At 45.6% G+C, this 22,548-nt stretch overlaps 2 protein-coding genes across 2 annotated transcripts; one reads left to right on the top strand and one right to left on the bottom strand.

Moving 5' to 3' along the window:
- Window positions 1–270: 270 nt before the first annotated feature.
- Window positions 271–11,981, bottom strand: LOC131289106 (peptide transporter family 1-like). Its single transcript, XM_058318306.1, has 5 exons — window positions 11,279–11,981; window positions 2,742–2,820; window positions 2,438–2,666; window positions 1,012–2,359; window positions 271–942 (listed from the first exon to the last, which is right to left on the bottom strand). Exons 1-5 carry the CDS (start codon window positions 11,312–11,314, stop codon window positions 484–486), a joined length of 2,151 nt encoding a protein of 716 aa, XP_058174289.1. The 5' UTR covers window positions 11,315–11,981; the 3' UTR covers window positions 271–483.
- A 4,724-nt stretch (window positions 11,982–16,705) lies between these two features.
- LOC131287527 (phospholipid-transporting ATPase ABCA3-like) lies at window positions 16,706–22,054 on the top strand. Its single transcript, XM_058316586.1, has 6 exons — window positions 16,706–16,917; window positions 16,993–17,482; window positions 17,553–19,787; window positions 19,861–20,070; window positions 20,132–21,801; window positions 21,868–22,054. Exons 1-6 carry the CDS (start codon window positions 16,706–16,708, stop codon window positions 22,052–22,054), a joined length of 5,004 nt encoding a protein of 1,667 aa, XP_058172569.1.
- Window positions 22,055–22,548: the final 494 nt, after the last annotated feature.

The following is a 22,548-nucleotide window of genomic DNA, read 5'->3' as shown; positions in this document are numbered from 1 at the left end:
TTATCAGATTTTCTTTCGTAAGCCCATGATTTCAAACACAATAGTTTAAAAAAATAATAATTGAAAGTACATCATGAAATTCGTTTGAAAACTATGTCTTCTACGGAAAGAGAAATAGATAAGAGATGATTCATGAAACCCCACGATGTTTCTCCGAACGGGTTTCAGAACTCAATCAAATAGAAGCATAAAATAAAAATATAAAAGCTTGAAAAAACCACGAAAATTCGTTTGCCTGCTTCCGGAATGATTTACAGAACATACTGCATGTTTCATAAACGTATAACGAAATCTATTTATTAGCAAAAATATATAAAACTAACTTACAACGCCGGTAAACGACGTAACGAATAATACATCTCACAACAGATCGATTTAGTACCTTTTTTGACCATACGTTCCACACAACGTAGACACAAAAGAGCTTTAGGTTAGGGTGTACGAGACAAAAATAAAACGGACACAATTTGAAACGCGATCCTTTCAGTCTTCCCGGTATGCTTCGTTGGCGTAGGTGGTACTCTTGGCACTCCGCTCCGACAGCGTGTCGCATAGCGCAAGGGGATCGTTCGCCTTTTTCGGGTTCGTTTCCACCTCGATCGAGTCGGGTTCGGCGTTTTCCGAGTAGTGATAGCGCATGGCCAGTATCATGAAGAGGCCCATATCGAGGAACATTAGGGCGGCGAAGAGGAAAAATTCGAGCGATTGCGACTGCACGAACTTGGCCTCGGCGATGAACACCACCAGCATGTTGCCGATGGCCACCGTCAGCAGCCAGAAAGCTTGTATGACCGATTTCATGCTCGCGGGCGCCTGGGAGTAGGAAAACTCGAGCCCCGTGATGGAGAACATCACCTCGCCGGCCGTGATGACGACGTACTGTGGCACCAGCCAGAGCATGTGGACTGAGTTGGACGGGGTAATGATGTGTGTTTGAAGATTCTGGAAGAGATAAAATAAATCGCAATTAGTTTAATCTTAATTTTTGTGGAGCTTTTTGTGAGCACTTACAAATTCGTTCTCCAAAACTTCATCTAGCAGCAACGTGTACACTCCGCCCGGGCTCATCTTTACGGTCCCAACGTGACGCTCGCCAATAAATAAACCGTACTCTCCCTCGGCAACGACCAGCTGTTCATATTGGTTGAGCAGGATGTTGTACACGGCATCCGTGTTTCGGCTGTGGCGTAATGAAACCTCTTTCGTCGTCATCACATTCGCTAGCAGCCGCAGCTTCGGTAGCCCATTTCGATCTTTCTCCGCCGTATCGGCATACTCCACAAGGTTAATCTTTCCCCCCTTGCGGCTCAAAAAGTAACTGACCGCACCGGCCGGACTGAGGTAGAACGTGCCACTCAACTCGGTCATATTCTCGCGCACGCAAGCGATTTCACTCGTTTCCGCCCGAAACTGGAACGTCGTGTTGGCCGCCACGTCAACGTGCAGTGCCTCAAAAACCCCGCGGGACGGAACGCTAAAGCTGGCCAGATTGGGCACGTCGGTGTGGAAGCGATAGTCGCACGGCAACCCATTGAACACGCGAAGCTGTGCCTCGTGGGCGGCCGGAAGGACGGCGTTGGTGCGATCAAGTGCGATTTCCACGAATCCGGACAGGACGAAAGCGGCCCCGGCCAGGATACCACCGAAGGATAGTTTCTGTAGCGGACGCTTGATGCCAATTTTCGCCAGCATCGGATAGACGCAGCTCTCGAACACGGGAATGAAGGCCAGGATGAGCAGCGGATTGATCACCTGCATCTGGTCCGGTTTGATCGTGTAGCCACCGACAGCACCGTCCATGCGCGTCGCCTGGAACGTCCACCGGGAGCCCTGCTGGTCGAACAGCGCCCAAAACACGGGCAGCGGAATGTACAACACCAGGATCTTCATCAGCGACTTGATGTCCGAAACGACGCCCTTGCCGTACTTCGACTCGGCGTAATCCAGCCAGTGCTCCCGGGGGCTGACGGTGCTCTCCTTTGCTCGCACCGACAGCGCGTTGCCGATGCACTTGAACACCAGCACGATCATGTTGCCGGACGGCTTGCGGATCGTGTACATCGTCCGTCCGCACACAAAAATCACGATCGAGAGGATCATCAACACGGCCGGCACACCGAACGCCAGCGGGAAGCAACTGACATCGCCGAAGCAGTGCACATCCTCGCGCAGGATCGGCGTAAGTGTGGTCGAGATGAGCGAACCGGCGTTGATCGCGAAGTAGAACAGCGAGAAGAACTTGGCCAGCTGGGCAGCCTGTTCGGGTAGCTTAAACTGGTCCCCTCCGAAGGCCGACACACACGGTTTGATACCACCCGAGCCGACCGCGATAAACAGCAGTCCCAGAACGGTCATGGAACTGGAATGGAGAGAGAGAGAGGGAGAGAGATCCCATTAGCAAAACAGTCATCCCATGCGAACAACAACCCAAACTCACGGTGCGGGCAGGTTCAGGGGTGGGATGGCACCGAGTGCGATCAGTGTACTTCCGGCGCAGTAAACAATCGACAGGTAAAGGATGGTCTTGAACTTCCCGAGCCAGCTGTCGGCCAGGATTGCTCCCATCAGGGGGAAAAAGTACGCCAAACTGGTAAACACGTGGTAGATCACGGTGGCCGTATCCGTGCTGTACGCGAGCTTCTGCGTAAGATAGAGGGCGAGCACGGCTGCGGTGGACAGAAAGAAAAACGGACGCGATTAGTTATAAAGTTCAGGCTTTTAGTTTACTAATCAATACTCACTTCGCATTCCATAGTAGTTGAATCTTTCGCTGAACTCATTGCTGATGATGAAAAATATGGACCGCGGATATCGCACCGGCTGGAAGAAAACAATAGGAATAAAAGTAGAATCAATTAGTGCATATGCCTGGGAGTTCCGAAGATAATTTGTAAATAAATGATAGAAAACCCTTATTTACCACACCAGTACAGTCTCTTTTATTGTCCTTAAATTGTATGAAGCCCAGTTCTCTAATGAGTATATGAGTATGTCTACGCCATGCATGAATTGTATATAGTTTCTTGTTCGACATTTAGTTTTTTCTTTTCCAGACTTTGTTGATAACCATCAGTACCATGGACATTAAACGTTTTTTAACTGCTTAAAACTATTTCAACGACCATGTCATCATTATTCTAGTGCAATTGTTGATCAATAAAAATGTTTGTCCACGTCAATGAAAGATTAGTCCGATCATCATGGTTAAGATGGCTTACATTTATGTTTCTCATAAAAATCGTCCAATTCTTAGTTCTGATGCTTTTTTCCTAAGGCTTTAGAGAACTTGAGGTAACTTTAATGAAACTTAGGTTGTGAAAGCTTTGTTTTCTTTATTCTTGTCTCTTGTCTTAAGCACGCCTCGATTTGATTAACACGAATGACGAATTATCTCTTGAATCCCGCAAAATAAAAAAAACACTCAAATATTTCTGTAGATTCTTGTTGTCTTCTTCAACTTTAAAGTTATTTTAAAATAAATTGATATACCATTAGAAATAATTTTACACCATTTCTTAGCGAAAATATGTGAAGTAAAATGTGCGTTTAGAATAAACCATTCAACTATCAGCCCATTTAAGATATTTTAGCCCGTTTCAACTTTCCCGAGAGTTTACATTTTTCCACTCCTTTACGCAGACTATGGTGGGCCAGTGATAAGATAAGCTTCAAACCCGTCCTGGAAATTCAAGGCCTTGCACGTAATTAACTCGGGGAAATCATGTTAGACTAATCGCGTCGTTGGGAAGGCATAATAAACCGCACTATAGTGCGTTGTAGTATATACAACGCCTTCCCTTGCCGGCGACACGTGCCACTTCCGAACGCGTGTCTTATCCGGACATACTTGAGCGGTCGAAAATCCAGCTACGGGCGTCTCTTTTAAGCTTACATTTCCCTGCTAAATGCCTCCACCAAGCGCCACGTGCTTCAGGAATGTCTTGAACGCTTCAGCAGGCCGCGATAGGGTGAAACATTATAATATTTACATTCCAACTACAACAATGCCGTGCTTGAAACGACCTATCCCCAAGGCGGTTGTGATGTGAAAGAAGCGGGAGGATAAACCATAAGAAACATGTAACCATCAACATTCTTCTGCAGACAATTGTTAGCAACAACAGCGCAGCACGGAAGTAACGAGCTCCATCGGGAAGGCCATCCAATGGTCGAGGCCGGTTCCTGCCGTATTCACTCATGTTCCCCCCGAGTCTCTAAACCTTCCCCTTTGAACCACCCATGTTTTGGATTTAGTATACAGTTGCGTTACACGTCAAGCAAAACTGGCGGCACGCGGTGTGGCGGATTAAAATGATTACGATGCAATTTGTGTAAGGCCGAGGAGGTGGTGCCGACTGCCAAAAATAGAAAAGCCTTCACCGTGGCATTTTCTGCCGGAGGTTACAAACGTCAATGGCTGCCCGTTTGGCCAATGCCAGGCGCTAAACGTTGAAAAATAAAGTTGTACAACAACTACAAACGCGAGGGCCAAGGGGGTCCCAAATTTCCGTACAAAAAAAAAAAAAAACGAACCATGAGACACCACTTTTTAAATGAAAGCACTTTTTTGTGTCCGCTTGGAGCAATCGGTTTCCCATGTTGCATCATTTATTGGGGAATTCTTTGGAAATTGTTGCATCATGCACTTGGCGGGGCATCGAAAAGGTTCCCAGGGCGTCATATACGCAAACCGCTTGCAGTAAGAACTGATGAGCGTGCAGCTTCATAACAAAACGATAAAACAAATTATATATCAGCATCGGCCGGGTTGGTTTCCGAAGCCCTTCTCTACACTTGTTTCTTTGCAATGAATTTCCTTTAATTTACACCAATTAACCAACCGCGTCGAAGAGACGCCGGAGCAGTTACGGAGGCAATTTCCAGGAGCTGTAAAATGGCAATTTGTAACATTAGCCTCCGAGGCAACCGGACTTGCAGTAGAATGTACGCGTTGCACATGCCAAAATGCACATGACGAGCCTCCCGCGGCTGTTAAAAAAATTATGCAATCGGACTCCGATGGTGGACCGGTTCTTGTCACTTACTCCTCGTTGACCTACATCGTCGTAGAAGGGGTTAGTTGGCGTTCGGATTCCTTTTCATCCGTCAAGCCCCCGGAGCAGCAGGTTTAAACTCCAGGGCGGCTTTATTTCGTCATGTCCCCGGGAATTCGTCGGTTTAAGGTGGTCCGGTCAGCAGTCAGCTTTCGATCGAAACACAAAGACCCTGGACTCGTCAGCGATCTTTAACTTGCAGCGAACGTAGTCGAAGTCGCGTGAGAGTAAAAGCGGGTCAATGTTACGCATCCATGCCCACCGAACGAGCCCTCCCGTAGCGTAGCTTCGTAACGGCCGAACAACCGGTCAGTAGTACAGCATACCCCCTATCTACAATCGATGCCACCCCAATGGTTGCGCCTCCACACGCCAAGATGCCGTCAGTGGGGTCTCGAAAAGCGAAACGAAACAAACAAGAAAAAACGATCATCTCGAGCGCACGGAATGCGCGAACGAGTTCACGGTCAGATTTGTTTGGCTATTGAAAGCGTGGAGGGAGGGGGGCGAATCGGGTAGATGGAATAGAGTGGATGATGGATGGAACTTCGGAAGCACTGAACATGGCAGAGATATCATCATTACATCGTCCTGACGCATCAGTACTTCTCAAATGTTTACCGCGTCTTCTTCGTTACGGTGGACAACAAGCCAAAACAAACCTGATTTGGAAAGCTTTCTTTTCAAATTAAACTTTTTGATGGATGTATCGTTAAATTGGGATAATACCAAATTATTAATAGAGTCCCAGACTTATATAACATGTTTTTTTTCCAAGATTTATGAAATATATACATATATGTACCTCAACATACTTCAATAAATACCTTTTTAATGTTTAAATCTTTTGTTAAGAAAGTCCTGGCGCTTCTCAAACACATTCGAGGATTGTTTGTTTGCTGAACTTTATAGCTTAAATTATTCTGCTTAAACAGGTCATACCAAAAATCTCGTTCGTTCTAGGTTCTTCATAAGAATATAATAATATTCAAAAAAGATTATACATTTTTCTGTCAACGAAAGAATGTTTTAAATAAACTAGGTATAACGGCCCGGTTACACGGGCCCATGTTGATGAAAGAATTTGCATTAGAATCTAGTAAAATTGTGGTAAATTGAGTTTCTCAAAGCTTCAGCCCAGTTAGCAGATTGAACCTGTATCAAACTGTGAGATGCCAAATTCAAATTCCCAGTTATTCTGATATAATAATGGCTCACTGGCTGCCGTATGGCATTCTCATGGCTGAATGGTAATGAAAAACTTATCGGACCAAACAGAAGAATTGTTGATTACTGAAGACTTTACCTCAGGAATGTGTTTTACATTGTCCGGATAGAATAATTTCCTGATTATCATAATGCCAAATTCAGCCAAAGAAAAATAACAGGGCCAATACCAAAATAACAGGAAAAATGTGGCCAACTTTAGAATCACGCAAGAAATATGATTTTCTCCTGTGATTTTCTGAATCCCGTTGATAATAAAATGGTCAAGCCATAGGGACTGAATGGCTGAAGCTGTGCAATTGTGCTCTTCTCACCATCTTAATTTAAAAACCGTTAAATTTAAAAATACAATGCAATAGGTATAGTCTTCGGTGAGTTACCATACAAAGTTGAGGTTTTGCACCATTTTAAGTGCATCACCTTGTTCAAGTAAGGACATCAGCCGGAAAATATCACACATATCAATCATTTCAAACACTAATTTTTTCGAGTGCTCGTTTTATGAATTTTGCTATCAAAGTTGCCTTTCGTTTTCTCAAGCGAGCTGATTGCCATGGTGATCAAAGTACAGAGAAGCGTAGACGATAGGCTCTGTAAGCAGACAGCCGTAGACTTTGTAAGTTAACGCTTAAAGTTCCGCAAAATTGGCTGTGGATTGTTTAGGAAATTTTCTAATTGTGTTTTTTAGAGGCGCGTGTGTGTTTTCGTGTGATAGACGGTTCATAAATTTGTGTTTTGGGAACTGACCTGTAGTGCGTTTTTGTAAGAGATTTTTTGTGATTGTGTTTTTGTTTCGGTGATAGTGTTTTGTGTCGAAAACTGTGATATATGTGCTTGTCTTTAATTGTTTTTTAATTTTTTTGTGTTTGAACCTTTCTAAGAATTGTTCGTGCATTTCCGGTATTAGAAAATACACAGCAAAAGTGATTTAATTGAGCTGAGATTGATTAATTATCAATCAAATGTTTCCTTGATATATCTGATCAACCGAACACATAGTGCCCGGGAACGGAATTTTACAACATTTACAACCATTTTGCAAAACCAGTTTTCCTTTTTTCCAATCGAGTTGGTTTCCCCAGGTAAACTGTGATTGCTATAGTGATCCTTCAGTTTTTCCCCAAGGAAGCTGATTGCTATGGTGATCAATGCAATGCAATGGGATGAGCGTTTTGAGAATTTCCATACAAAGATGAGGTGTTGCAACGATTTTAGTGCGTTACTTTATCCAAGTAGGAGCGTTATCCTTGGAGCGTGACGTTAAGGATTTTTTATAATAAGACTAGGTATAACGGCCCGGTTACACGGGCCCATGTTGATGAAATAATTTGCATTAGAATCTGGTAAAATTGTGGCAAATTCTGTAAATCAAAGGCTCAGCCCAATTAGAAGATTTAGTCTGTATCAAACTGTGGGAGGCCAAATTTAAATCCCGGCTCACTGACTGCCTTATGATGGCTGAATAGTAATGAAACATTTATCGGGCCAAACGAAAGAATTGTTGTCAAAGAAAAGTAACGGGGCCAATACCCGTTATTTGCCAAGCACCACTAATTGATTAATGTGTCGACAAATATTCCCGGTATTATCGTCTTACTAAATGGAGTCCCCGGGAAATACTGGCTAATTGCAAAAGAACATTTTAAATTTCGCATAATTTAGAAGATCTAATAAAGTGAACACGTAGAGTCAATAGATGAAAAGCTGCATCTTCTCAAAACCTTATCCCGGTTGGAAGAGCATTGGCTCTTTTTACGATCTCAATTTAAAAACTGTTAAATTTAAAAATATAATGCAATAGGATTAGTGTTCGGAGAATTTCGAGTGTTCGTTTTATGAATTTCGTCATCCAAGTATCCTTTTGTTTAACTCAAGCAAGCTGATTGCCAAGGCGATCAAAGTACAGAGAAACGAAGACGACTGGCTCTGTAGGTAGACAGACATAGACTCTGTAAGATAACGTTTCAGGTTCTACAAAATTGACTGTTTATTGTTTAGGAAATTTTGTAATTGTTTTTCTTAGAGGCGCGTGTGTGTGGTTTCGTGTGAGAGACGGCTCAGAAATTTGTGTTTTGGGAACTGACCTGTAGTGCGTTTTTGTAACAGGTTTTTTGTGATTGTGTTTTTGTTTCGGTGATAGTGATTTGTGTCGAAAACGGTGTCATATGTGCTTGTTTTTAAGTGTTTTTTTTCTACTTTTTTGTGTTTGAACCTTTCGAATAATTTTTTGTGCATTTCCAGTGTTAGAAAATACACAGCAAAAGTGATTCAATTGATCTGAGCCAGCCTGCCCGCGCCCTTTGACCACGGATTTGGTGCACATTTTTTGGAACTATCTGATCAATCGAACACATAGTGCCCGTGAACGGCATTTTACAAAATTTAGAACCATTTTGAAAATCCCGTTCTACTTTTTTCCAATCGAGTTGGTTTCCCCAGGTTAACTGTGATTACTATAGCGATCCTTCCATTCTCGCCAAGGATGCTGATTGCTATGGTGATCAATGCAATGCAATGGGATGAGCGTTTCCAAAATGTCCATACAAAGATGTGGTTTTGCTTCGATTTTAGTGCGTCACTTTATCCAAGTAGGAGCGTCACCCGTGCAGCGTTAGGTTTTGCAGCGTTACTTTAAGGATTTTTTATAATAAGACTAGGTAAAACGGCCCGGTTACACGGCCCCGTTACAGGACCCAGTTACAGGACTCGGCTACAATGCCCGTTTACAGGGCCCGGTAACACGGCCCGTTTACAGGGCCCGGTAAACCGCGGTAACATGGCCCGTTTACAGGGCCCAGTAACACGGCCCGTTTACAGGGCCCGGTAACACGGCCCGTTTACATGGCCCGGTTACAGGGCCCGGTAACACGGCCCGTTTACAGGGCCCGGTAAACGGCGGTAACATGGTCCGTTTACAGGGCCCAGTAACGCGGCCTGTTTATAGGGCCCGTTGACAGGTCCCGGTTACAGGACCGGTAACACGGCCAATTTACAGGGCCCGTTTACAGGGCCCGGTTACATTGCCCATTTACAGGACCCGTTTACAGGACCCGTTTACATGGCCCGGTGACACGACCCGTTAACAGGACCCGCTTACGTGGCCCGGTAACACGGCCAATTTACAGGACCTCGTTACACGGCCCGGTAACACGGCCCGTTTGCAGGGCCCGGTAAAAGGCCCGTTTACTGGGCTCAAACTTATGGATGTAGTTTTATTGTTGATTTTATTCTGCGTAGGTTATTTTCATCACGTTGCAGCACCACCTTTCCCAAGAGTAACTGCAATTTTCGAAAAAAATCGAAAATTTCGAAAAAAAAAGTCTATTACAAACTATGAATGAAACTGTGTAGCTGTAAACTGTAAACTTTCCGATTTGTTTTGTTTTATTTTCCGGCAAAGTAACCATCGATAATCAATGTAACCATCGATTACCAAAAATCAGAGCGCAAGGAAAATTTCCCCTTCCATTGTGCATCCTTGGTATCCTTAGCAACACAGTATAGCGTTATAGGGGAAACTAACGCGTTAGCAGAGTGCATCTCACTTTCGCCCTCCTTACGCTCGCTTTCCATGCTATTGCTATCTAATAACAACGTCACCTCTAACTGTAATTTAAGAGGGCGATTGATCTTATCTTAAATGAATTCGTACGCATATGTGAACCAAAAAAAAAAATTGTTTTAATAAGGTAATTCCTTGAAGGTGGGACGTTTTAAACTGCCTTGAATCGTTAAGCGCTTGCTAAGATATGAATTAACTGTAACAATAATGCTTCCAAAATTATTCGCCGTGTTTTTCGACGATAACCCATAAGTTCAAGACCACCAAATCCAACGATTAATTGAACGGCAGTAACCATGGATACGGTTCGCGGCATGCTTTCTTCCGTACAGCAAGGTTAAGCACGTGGGCAGCTTCAGTCGCGAGTGGCGCGCGGAAGGATAACTCCATTTTCACCTTCCCAGTTTTGCGCGCTCGACTCTTCAAGGTCGCAACCGGGTGCGCGTGATTTTTTTTTCTCTTCTCTTCGCCGAAGTTCACGAACAGTGTACGCCAACACGAATTAAGGTCAATCGATGGACGCCGCGCGAAGGACAAGGAGCGGTTTGTATTCGCGTAGGCCGAAACGGAAGACGATTGTGGCTTACGGGACGTGGAAAGATTTCATTCACATTCGCGCGATCGTCAAGGATGTGCGGAAATGGTCGCAGACAGTAAACAAACGTAGCCTTGGGGGGGCGATTTAAATAATAAATTTACAATTTAAATCCCGCGCAGTCTGGTGGGTGTGCAGTGAATGGATTTACGTTTCTTTTCGAAGACTTCTGACTATCCAGTAAAGTAGCAACCAATGTTAACCATTTTATCTCCTTTTTCAAACCTAAAAAATAGGAAAATTAACTCCATCCTTTCTCTTTTCATTCATGAATTCATTCGTGGGGGTAGAAGAAACGGCAGAAGCGGAGTAATTACAAATATCGCTGCCTGCAATGAACCGCGAAAAGGCGTCTTTCCGTTGAAAGAAAGTGGCGTCGTCGGGTGCAATTAGAGACGCACCGACCTGCTCACACAGATATCATCGTTAGAAAATGTGCACACGATCGGTAACCAGAATGTCCATTAGCCAATCGGGCCCCTCCAGGGGCTGCGGGTTTGTAAAAGTGTACCGTCCACCGGTGTTGGTGATGGTGCAAATTGCGTTAGCAAATGGGGAACTACATGGGCGGCTTTATTTGCTTGCGAACCTATTAACTGCATGCAATTGCACGCACCGCCGGTATTGAAGTTTCACTCCATCTTCGCTTGATCGCTTTCCAACGTCGATGGATTGGATGTGTGCTGAAAGGTGTCACAAGTTTAGGGAAAGGTAGCGAGATTTTGGATACCGCTTCTACTCCATGTCAGGCGTATTTTCGCTTTCAAAGATGGCGTGTAATCGATTACCAGCATCCGTCGACGGGCAGGTGCTAAAAGGTTAAACAATGTATATAATTACCGGCGGACTGTTGACTTCGAAGCGCGTCGAAACCATTTCTCACTCGCGTCACCACGTGCACCGTTTGCTGCAATCGGAAACAAAAAAGTAATGCACCGCTTTTCCACGCCAAATGCAGCCTCGACTCGAGGAAGACCGGAATACCGGCGGGCTGGGCTGATCTCAGCGATGCGGCCTTTCTGGATGACTGCCCTTTTTCTCGCACACCGTTATTATCGCATAACGCGCAGACAGTTGTCTCGCTCCCTTGCGCCCTGCCGATGATCGGATGTAAGTGTGTAATGGAATTACAACCGCGCGCACCGTAAATCTTTTAGCCGGCCAGACGGCTGGGGCCTGGAGTGCAACGAACGCACCCGACTTACCGTCCACTTTAACTGTCACGGTAGGTACCGGAGGTTGTGGCTTTACTGTTTTATAATCTTTCTATATGCCAAACACAAATCTCGCACTCACACTTCCCACTCTGTCCCGGACGCCACGATCGCGATCAGTCACCTTTTTATCAGTTGAGATTTTATGCAAAAGAGGAGCCTGATTTCGCTTCACTTTCCAACGTTTGATCGAGTAACCGAAACGAAGATGGACGGATAAGCGTGACGCTGACGCAAAAGCTACTGAATATTACAAGTGTTTTAAAAAACTGTGACACAAAATAGCACTAATGGCTGACCGCGCGCTTTCCCTCCTTAATTTCGCTAATTATGAGACTGCCAAAAATAATGAGACAAAATAAAAAAAAACATCTAACACACGCGCACACAAATCAGCTAGACTAAGCAACTGGAGAGAAGAAAAAAATGGTTAACGCTCGCCCGCAGTCACGGATGATAGAATGCACTATATTTATTTATGTTTCCTCGTTTGCCCGGCTCGGCGATTTAGGTAGGTTTCGAGGTTTAATTATGTTAGTTTTATTTTTTTAATTTTTCCTGGGTGAGTGCTTCCTCAACGACACCGCCGCGGGGATGGGCAGGTGAAAGTAGGTGGACACAGAAGCGAGAAACGTCGTGCCGGAACTGCGGAACCGATGCACTTTCGGGGGTGCGAGGAAACAGAGAAAACTATTGACGGTTCAAACGCAGAAACACTGTCATCGCACTCAACGCACAACCGACCGATATCGAATGCACTTTGATGCAACAGCTCCGATCGACGATCACACACCCTATCGATCTGTGCCGATCACTTGTTGTAGGTGTGCCAACGATGACGGGGGGGTTTTTTTTTCTGTTGTGTGTTTTGGCCCAGTGTTCGGAGCAAGATCGGGGATGGATCGCAATGCGCTGCGTGGAGGAGAACCGATCCGTTACCGTCGGCGGCTGTCGGTACACTGGAAGCGCGAACCCGGAGGCCTCCCCATGATAAATAAAAATGTTGGTAAAGTCAATTTTCTAGCTTTTACCCTTCCCTTGGTACGGTACGGTGGCACACGATTGCGTCCGGCCGAACACGGCGAGCAGGCCCGTTGCCGGAGTTGGCGGACCCCGACTACTCGCTGCTCGGACCTCAGACCTTGTGTAAAGTTTGACAGTGGAGGGGAAGTACGCTGCTGTGATTGACCGTCCCAACGTCGATCGGATGTTAGTGACTGGAATATCCATTTCATTTGCGCGACGAATGTCACGGTGCGTTGGGACAACCAGAGATGAGGTGGATTTTAAGTCGCATAAGAAAAAAACTAGTTTAAGACAACTTCTTTGGGTAAATGATTTGGAGAACGATTTTGAAAGTAGGAATTTCCATTGAGAAAAATTCCCCCGCCTAATGGACGTTCGTTGTCGAAACGCGAATAAAATAAAATAAAAATAATAAGAAAAAAACTTATTTTAAGCTATTTCAGATTTTGTACCATGACCTGGAATAGTTTGTGGTAGTGAAAAGTTTGTAAAGTACATTTTTCTTAATTTACATTTTAATTTATTCTACTTGAGGTACCGTCACCAATGTCGCCGGAGCTATGAAAAATAAAAATTAAAAAAATAATTCTGATCATGTACGTACGTACAGCAGAAACAAATCAGCAGCAAACACCTATATTTATTCAGCTGAAAAAGATCGCTCTTGCGATGATCGAACGCCACACCGGAACGGTTGTCTCATTTTGTGACTCCTCTTTTTACAGCGAACCAACTCCTCTTGTATGGAAAAAGCTATACTGTAAGGTCTAAGGTAGTTACATCATATCAACTTGATCCTCTGGTTTAATGTTAGGCATGAGCAGGTTTAAAAGATCCCACAATCTTAAAAAAGAGGCACCATTTCCATGCCTCCATCATTGCAGCACATCATTACACGACTCGGCCCGTTCGTGCGTGTGGCTTGCATTGTCATCTCACATTTGGATAAGCTTCGTTCGATCGTAGAAAAGCGTAGTTATCCGACAATAGCTCCAGCTCACACCACTGACTAAACGTGTTGGTATAATAAAATAGGCTGCCCGCAACACGGGAGATAAAGGAAGGAAGTAAAAATGAGCCCGTTCGGAAACCATCAGCGAGTTACGAGATGAAATGTTTAGCATTATTTCGATAGTTGATAGATAACCATTTCGGCAATGTTGGAAAACGAAGTTAGGCATTAGTTATCTAAGAAATAATGAAGGTTACTTATTAGCATTACCGGCAAGAAGTTGTGACGCAACATTGTCTTGCTTAATTAATAAAATTTGCGCCAATAAGCTATAGCTATAGCTGTAAACTATAGTTTACAGCTCATATGTAATCGAGCTAGTTTTAAGTAATTTACATTGCTTCGGTTATCGAAATTAGAAATGATCATAGGCGAAAAGCTATCATTATGATGCACCCGTATGTAATGTGACCTCATCTGGTTGGAATAGCTAATTTTAATTACCGTTACCGTTTGGCACCTGCATCATAATAAACAGATATGTGTGTAGTTTACAATTAATTGTTGAATTGAAGAGTTACGTCATATTGATTCATGGAATGAAGCCGGTAACGGACAAGAATTTTTAATTAACAACACTGGAGGGTCTTGGACAGACTTTTAAATCAACTGATTAATTGATATAAACAGGAAAAGGCAATCTAGTGGTCATTGATTTGTTAAGTAGGCTGATTTTTTCAATATTTAAAAATTATCAGTCCTACCGCAATTCACTTTAACAATTGTAAGCAATCCACATTGATTATGTACTGAGAATTATTATTCTTAAATCTGATTCAAATCATCATGCGCGATAGGTGGATAGGATTATTTTATAGTCAACATCTAGAGTAACATGAATGCAGATAACTTAATCCACAATCGCACTTAAATAAACTGTTTATTTTTTGTTTTAAACGAGTTGTCACACTGACCGAGAATTTCTGTTGTGGTTACAACCGCTTCAACCTTGTGCTGTGGCACAACGAGTAAAACGACAACATTTCACGCCTCGCCAACTATCGGACGACAGAACAAATTTTACGGCCGGCACCTTCGGACCGGATGCCATTGAAAGTGACAATATTTAGTAAATGGCGCCGTGCCGGGTGAAAGCGTGCCCGTCCCGACGCTCCGTGGTTTATGGAGTTTTTGAACTGATGCGATTATCACGTTGGCTGAATGCGGCGCTTCCGCGTGGAATCGGAGCACATGGAAGGCTTCGCGATCATTTGAATGATTTGCGTGGGCTTTGGCCGTTTGTTGTGAGCGTTGATTGTGGAAAGATTTATATTCTTTCCACGGTTGGTTCAAGGATTATTGGCGATCGTCATTGATCTTTTGTGCCACGGTCCTTGACTATGAAATAAATGCTATTGGGTCAGTAGTCTGTTCAAACCCGCATTCTGCGTCAATGTCATAAGGATCATCTAGTAGATCAAAGGAAATTCAAATTATAATAATATTTGTTCGATATTAAAAAAAAATAATGATAAATAGAAGAAATATAGAAATAGAAGAGATATTTAAAAAAATAAATTAAAATGATAATAAAGATTACCTGAAACGCTTCCGTTACGGCGTCGTTTGCCACAGGTCTATGAATCAGTCTGGCACATGATAGCAGACGACGTCATGAGTCATAATGCGCGTTTACTCCACGTGAATCTGTTATCATCTGATACCAGCGACGACGCGCACAGGAAGCTGAGAAGGAAAGAAACGGAAAGCTAATCTTAGGCATAATTGTTTTGCGTACATAACGTGTTTTGAAGTTTGCAAGAGAAAACTTCCTTTATCGCTAGTGCAACAGCGCAAACGACGGAAAATTAGGACCGCGCGCTACGTCACAGACATCTCGTGGCCCGGAAAATAAATGAAAACTCATCGTACCGGAATTAACTTCATAGATTATTGGCCAAAGATATTCAATCGCTATCTCTATCGATTTGCGGCATTCGCCAGGTAATTGGCCATTGATAGGGACTTATCGGGAGCAATGCGTTTGCCGAATTGCCCGATACTGGTTTTCTATAAAAGCCGTCGCCGAAACATTTCAGTTCTGAGTATCTGATGTAAACAGTGCAGTGGACATACCGTGAGAATCGATCGGAAAGGCGTTCAAGAGTAAGTTCAATATTTAGTGCAAAGATTTTTATAGACGCGACTATGATGTAAAGTGTGTGCATACTGTTTAAGAAATAGTCGCTCTTTCTGGAAACATAAGGACAGCCATGTGGCTATAAAATTCCGGAACGTTATAGAATAGGTTTCTCCTTTTTCGACTGTTAATCGATCGATTGTTAAAAATATCAATCCTTGCGATTTCTGCTTCCGGACAAGTGTTATCTAAGTTTCAAAGCAGCATAAAAGTTGAAAACGGTTAGTGATCACAACGAATGTAGCTGATATAATCAATCGGCGCATCAGTGACCTCAAGCTTTCAACAAACGCACGAAAGCATATGTTGAACTGAATTTGCTATTATTTTAACTCACTGCAAAACATGCTCTACATGCATTAACTGAAATCTTGAAGTTAAGTTTGACCAGTATCCAAACCAGTAACAATAACCAAAATTAATGAGTTTTTCAGAACTTGTTAGTTCAGGGCAAAAACTTCATTATGCAATCTGTGAGACGCTGCAGAAATCTCTGTTTAAAAAAAGAAGAAGGACTGAACATGATTTCCAATAAGCTTAGTTACCTAGTACACGGCCTTTGGGAGTGATTGTTATAACGGGCTCATCATTCATGGATCAACGATACACGTTTGCCGTCGTAATGTGTTTTAGATTACAGCTCAATTTATGATGGTGATAGCTGCAGTGTTGATAAACCGAGCGTGATAAAGCTTAATCAATCGAGGGTGTTACATTTGTTGATTTTGTGCCGTTAAAATAGCTCGCGTGAAATCGAAAGGAGAGCGAAGAAAAGAAGGCGACTGCGGCAAAACGGCCAAGTCAGTGCCATTGTTGACGGAACACCTCCTTATTGACGCATGTGATCTGTTGTATGCCCCGCAGATAAGGCGACGATGGCCACCTCCAGCTGGGATAAGTTTATCCTGCTGCTATGGAAGAATTGGATCATCCAGAAGCGCCATTACGTGCAGACACTGTTCGAGATATTGATTCCCGTCATCGCCTGCGTGGTGTTGATTGTAGTGCGAGGGCTTGTCGATGCCGATGTGTACGATGAGCCGACCACGTGGAATCCGCTAGAGACGAACACCATTCGGCACATGCTGTAAGTAATCCATACGGAACGTTTCGTGGAGAAGTATATTCGTCCAGACCAAGTAATGATTTGCTTACCTTGCAGACCCGAGCTAAATCCCAACATCACACCTCCGTTCACGTTGCTGCTGGCGTACAGTCCACAGTCGCCGCTGACGGACAGGATCATGCAAAGAGCGGTCGAGCATATCCAGGAACCGATCGAGCTGGCCGGGTATCCAAACGCACATTCGATGGAAAATTTCTTCCGCCTAAACTACTCGATCGCCGGTGTTGAATTTCCGGAGAGTTACGGCAATTTGAACCAGCTTCCGGACAACATTACCGTGTCGATACGATTCCCGGGAGAGATGCGTACGCTGCAGGACGATTTCACCGCATTCTGGGCCAACTGGGCTACGGAGTTGATGTTCCCGGCGTTCCAAATAGCTGGCGCACGGGAGCGCGAGCGCGACGATGGAGGTTATCCAGCGAACTACTACAACGAGTCCTTCATCGCGGTACAGAGTGCAGTTTCGAGGGCTCTCATTTTGGAGCGCGATCCGACGATTCAGTTGCCGGAAGTTTATCTCAATGTAAGCTTTACTATAACTAAAAATCTTCACTTTCGTCACTAAATTTAATATTTCCAATTTCCAATTTCAGAGATTCCCATATCCACCGTACTACAGTGATCCGCTGCTGACGGGCTTCGAAAATCTCCTGCCACTGATTGTAGTAATCGCATTCTTCTATACTGCCATCAACACGGTTAAGTACATCACGGTAGAGAAGGAGAAGCAGCTTAAGGAGGCCATGAAGATCATGGGATTGCCGAGCTGGCTGCACTGGTCGGCGTGGTTTGTGAAGTGTTTGGTGCTACTGATTATATCAATCTCACTGATCGTGGTCCTGCTGTGCGTTAACATCACCACCAACACCGACCTGGCCATCTTCGAGTACGCGGAGTGGACGGTCGTTTGGTTCTACCTGTTCGTGTTCAGCATCACAACGATCTGCTTCTGCTTCATGGTGAGCACGTTCTTCTCGAAGGCTAACATTGCAGCAGGCATTGCCGGCCTACTGTGGTTCATCCTGATCGTCCCGTACAATATTGCGTTCTCGAATTACGACGATATGACGGCGGGTGCAAAGGTGGCCATCTGCCTGTTCTCCAACTCGGCCATGTCGTTCGGGTTCATGCTCATGATGCGACACGAGGGTACGGCCACGGGTCTGCAGTGGTCTAACCTGTTCGACCCGGTATCGGTGGATGATGACTTCTCCGTTGGAGACACCATGCTGATGCTGTTGGCTGATGCCATCATCTACCTAATGATTGCACTCTACGTCGAGAAGGTGTTCCCGGGAGATTTCGGAATCGCCGAGCCGTGGTATTTCCTGTATACGAAAAAGTTCTGGTGTAAAGACGCCCAGCAGAAGGCCGAAACGATTCCGGCGGATGTTAGCAACATGGAGGGTGATAATGTGGAACGGGAACCGGATGGCAAGTATGCCGGCATTCAGATTCGCAAGCTACGCAAAGAGTTCAGTAAGAAAAAGGCAGCCGTTCAGGGGTTGAACTTGAACATGTACGAAGACCAGATCACGGTACTGCTGGGACACAATGGCGCCGGCAAGACGACCACCATGTCGATGCTTACGGGGATGTTTTCCCCCTCGTCCGGCACGGCCATAGTAAACGGGTATGACATACGGAACAACATTGATGCGGTACGTGGGTCCTTAGGTCTGTGTCCACAGCACAACGTGCTCTTCAACGAGATGACCGTCGCCGAGCATATCGAATTCTTCGCCCGCTTGAAGGGTGTCCCGAGGAACAAGATCAAGGACGAGATTCGACACTACGTCCAACTGCTCGAGCTGGAAGACAAGCTGAACAAACAGTCACACACACTTTCGGGTGGCATGAAGCGGAAGCTCTCGGTTGGCATAGCGCTCTGCGGAGGATCGAAGGTGGTGCTCTGTGATGAACCGACCTCCGGCATGGATCCATCGGCACGTCGTGCCCTTTGGGATCTGTTGATCAAGGAAAAACAAGGGCGCACCATTCTGCTCTCGACGCACTTCATGGATGAAGCGGATATCCTCGGCGACCGAATCGCGATCATGGCCGAGGGAGAGTTGAAGGCGTGCGGTTCATCGTTCTTCTTGAAGAAACGATTCGGCGTTGGATATCGACTGATCTGTGTGAAGGGAGCGAATTGTGATCGTGGAACGCTTACAGGACTTCTTCGGAAGCACATTCCCAACATCGACATTGACACGGACATCGGTTCGGAGTTGTCGTACGTGCTAAACGAAAACTATACGGCCGTTTTCCAGGATCTGTTGCGTGATCTCGAAGACAATGTGGAGCAGTGCGGTATCACCAGTTACGGTATTTCGTTGACCACCCTCGAGGAAGTGTTCTTGCGCGTTGGCAGTGACTCGTATGCGTTGGATCAAAAATCGGGTCACGATGATGGAATCCTAGACACCAACGGGTTTAATCATTCGTCCACCGTTACCCTCGATACGACCAGCGATACGGCGCCCCTATTGGATGGTTCCAATTTGGTTTGGAATCAACTGTTTGCCATGTTCCTGAAGAAGTACATCTCCACCAAGCGTAGCTGGATACAGATGCTGGTTCAGGCCTGGATTCCGATCTACTTCGTCATCGTGACCGTGATTATCGTGCGCACTTTCCCGGGACAAACCGATCTCCCACCGATACCGATCAGTGTGTATAACTACAGTGCAACCAATACGATCTTGGAAGCGACGGCCACCTCGAGTCCGTTCATCGATGGATATCGAGCGGTATTCAGAGGCTTGCCGGGTAACCATCGGCTGGAAGTTACTGAGAAGAATATGACAGAGCGCATCCTAGAGTTGGTAAGTCCTTCTTAAAACCATATAATATCGGGTTTGTAGATGCAACATTGTATATTTCCTTATTCACCTACAGTCGGTCGCAAATATTGGTCAAGTTAATCGCGAGTATATGGCGGCCGCATCGATAACCAACACGAACCACACCGTTTGGTGGAATCCGACAGGCTTCCATACGGCCCCACTAGCGTTGAACTTCATGTACAATGCGATGATCAAGTCGATCAATGCGGCCTATGAGATCACGATCATCAACAAACCGTTACCGTTTAAGGCGGAAACGAGGGTAAGTGGTTATATATGTAATATATTTACAACCTTCTATCGCACTCTTTACTTCCCCTTAGTTCACTCAACTGGAAGCGGGTAACAATCTCGGATTCCAGATTTCGTTCAACACCGGCTTTGCGATGTCGTTCATTGCCGCACTGTACATCATGTTCTACATCAAGGAGCGAACGAGCCGGGCCAAGTTGCTGCAATTTGTCAGCGGTATCAACGTGTTCACGTTCTGGATCGTCTCATTCTTGTGGGACTTTATGACGTACGTCATCACGGCGCTGCTCTACATCATCACGCTGGCCGTCTTCCAGGAGGAAGGATGGGCCACCTTCGAAGAGCTCGGCCGGGTGTTCTTGGTGCTGATAGTGTTTGGCATCGCTTTCCTTCCGGTGACCTATCTGTTCTCGTTCTGGTTCGAGGTACCGGCGACCGGCTTTGTCAAGATGATGATAGTGAACATATTTAGCGGGACGATCTTCTTTACGGCCGTGTTCCTCCTCAAGTTTGACGCCTTTGACCTGAGCGACGTTGCCAATGGGCTCGAGTGGGCGTTTATGATATTCCCACTGTTTTCGCTGAGCCAGAGCTTGAGCAATATCAACGTGCTCTCGACTACCGAAACGGTTTGCAGGGAGCAGTGCACGGAGGACACGACCGCACTCTGTTCGGCTGAGTATATCTGCTCCCTTTTGCCCCAGTGCTGCGACACGAATATCTTCTCGTGGGAAAATACCGGCATCAACAGGCAGCTGATGTACATGGGTGTTGTGGGAATGGTAGGGTTCCTCATCCTCATGGGCATCGAGTTCCGGGTGATCGAGCGGATATTCAAACGTCGTAGGCAACGCACGGCTGAGTTGGCACCACTCAGCGAGGACTCCACCATGGACGACGATGTGTGGCGGGAGAAGAATCGCGTGAAGGGTCTCTCGAACGCGGAGATCGGAAACTCCAACCTGATCGTCAGCGAGCTGACCAAGTACTACGGAAAGTTCCTGGCAGTCAATCAACTCAGCGTGTCCGTCGACGGCTCGGAGTGTTTCGGTCTGCTCGGTGTCAACGGGGCCGGCAAGACTTCCACCTTCAAGATGCTGACGGGTGACGAAAACATCTCGGCCGGCGAAGCCTGGGTGAAGGGTATCAGCCTGAAGAGTAGCCTCAACCAGGTGCACAAGGTCATCGGATACTGTCCCCAGTTTGACGCTCTCCTGGAGGATCTAACCGGCAGGGAAACGATGAAAATATTTGCCCTGCTTAGAGGCATCCCCAAGCACGAGATTGGTCACGAGACGATCCGCCTCGCCGGGGATTTAAACTTCATGAAGCACATTGATAAGCGCGTGAAGGAGTACAGTGGTGGTAATAAGCGAAAGCTGAGCACCGCTCTCGCACTCCTAGCGAACCCGGCCGTCGTGTATCTGGATGAACCGACCACCGGTATGGATCCGGGTGCGAAACGACACCTGTGGAATGTGATAATCAACGTGAAGAAGGCCGGCAAGTCAATCGTCCTCACGTCGCACAGTATGGAGGAGTGCGAAGCGCTCTGCACCCGATTGGCCATCATGGTGAACGGGGAGTTTAAGTGCCTCGGTTCAACGCAGCACCTGAAGAATAAGTTCTCCAAGGGATACTTTTTGACAATCAAACTGAACCGCACGGGAGATGGGTCGCCGGCAAATGCCGATCCGGTGAAGGACTTTGTGGCACGTAACTTCTCCCAGGCTGTACTAAAGTAAGTAACACGCTGTCGAAAAGCCATAGGCCTGTATTCATTCTTCTCAATCTCTTATCCAAACAGGGAAGAGTATCACGACTCGCTTACCTATCACATCACCCAGTCCGAGTTGAAGTGGTCCACCATGTTCGGGCTGATGGAGGAGGCCAAACGAACACTTGACATCGAAGACTACGCACTGGGGCAGACGTCACTCGAGCAAGTGTTCCTGTTCTTCACCAAGTACCAGCGAGTTACCGATGATAACTAGTTCCACTCGACTCCCATTTCCAGTAGCCTAAGTTTAAGTTAATCTGCACTTAGTAAGTGCCCCCTTTTCGTGTACCCGCCGGCACCTGTACCTGATAAAAGGGTGTTCGATTTTTTCGCCATAGAATACAGTAACGTTTACAAGCACACGCAAAAGCATTCCGCTTTTTTTTCTTCCATCATTCCACCGGATACTCCAACTTCCAACTACTCATAACTTGTGGCAGGTGAATCATTTATGATATTCGCTATCATTAATCCCTACGGCTCAATTCTGTTCCGTACCGTTCGATGAATGAATAAGGCTCCCTTCTTTTCCCCCACAGAACGGCCAACCGTTATCGCGACCAGGGGTTTTCTATGTCGGATGTCAGTTCCCACACTCCCATCGGGCGCCGGTAACGGATAAGTTTGATAAATGTCCACCGATCGGCGGCAAAAGATTTCAGTTTATCGACTTCGCTCGGAGCGCTCGGAAGGACCTCCCTGCTCGGC

This window comes from Anopheles ziemanni, chromosome 3, assembly GCF_943734765.1.
Source record: "Anopheles ziemanni chromosome 3, idAnoZiCoDA_A2_x.2, whole genome shotgun sequence".
NCBI classification, from domain to species: domain Eukaryota; kingdom Metazoa; phylum Arthropoda; class Insecta; order Diptera; family Culicidae; genus Anopheles; species Anopheles ziemanni.
The sequence above is the reverse complement of the archived record's forward strand: the minus strand, read 5'-3'. Positions and strand labels throughout refer to the sequence as shown.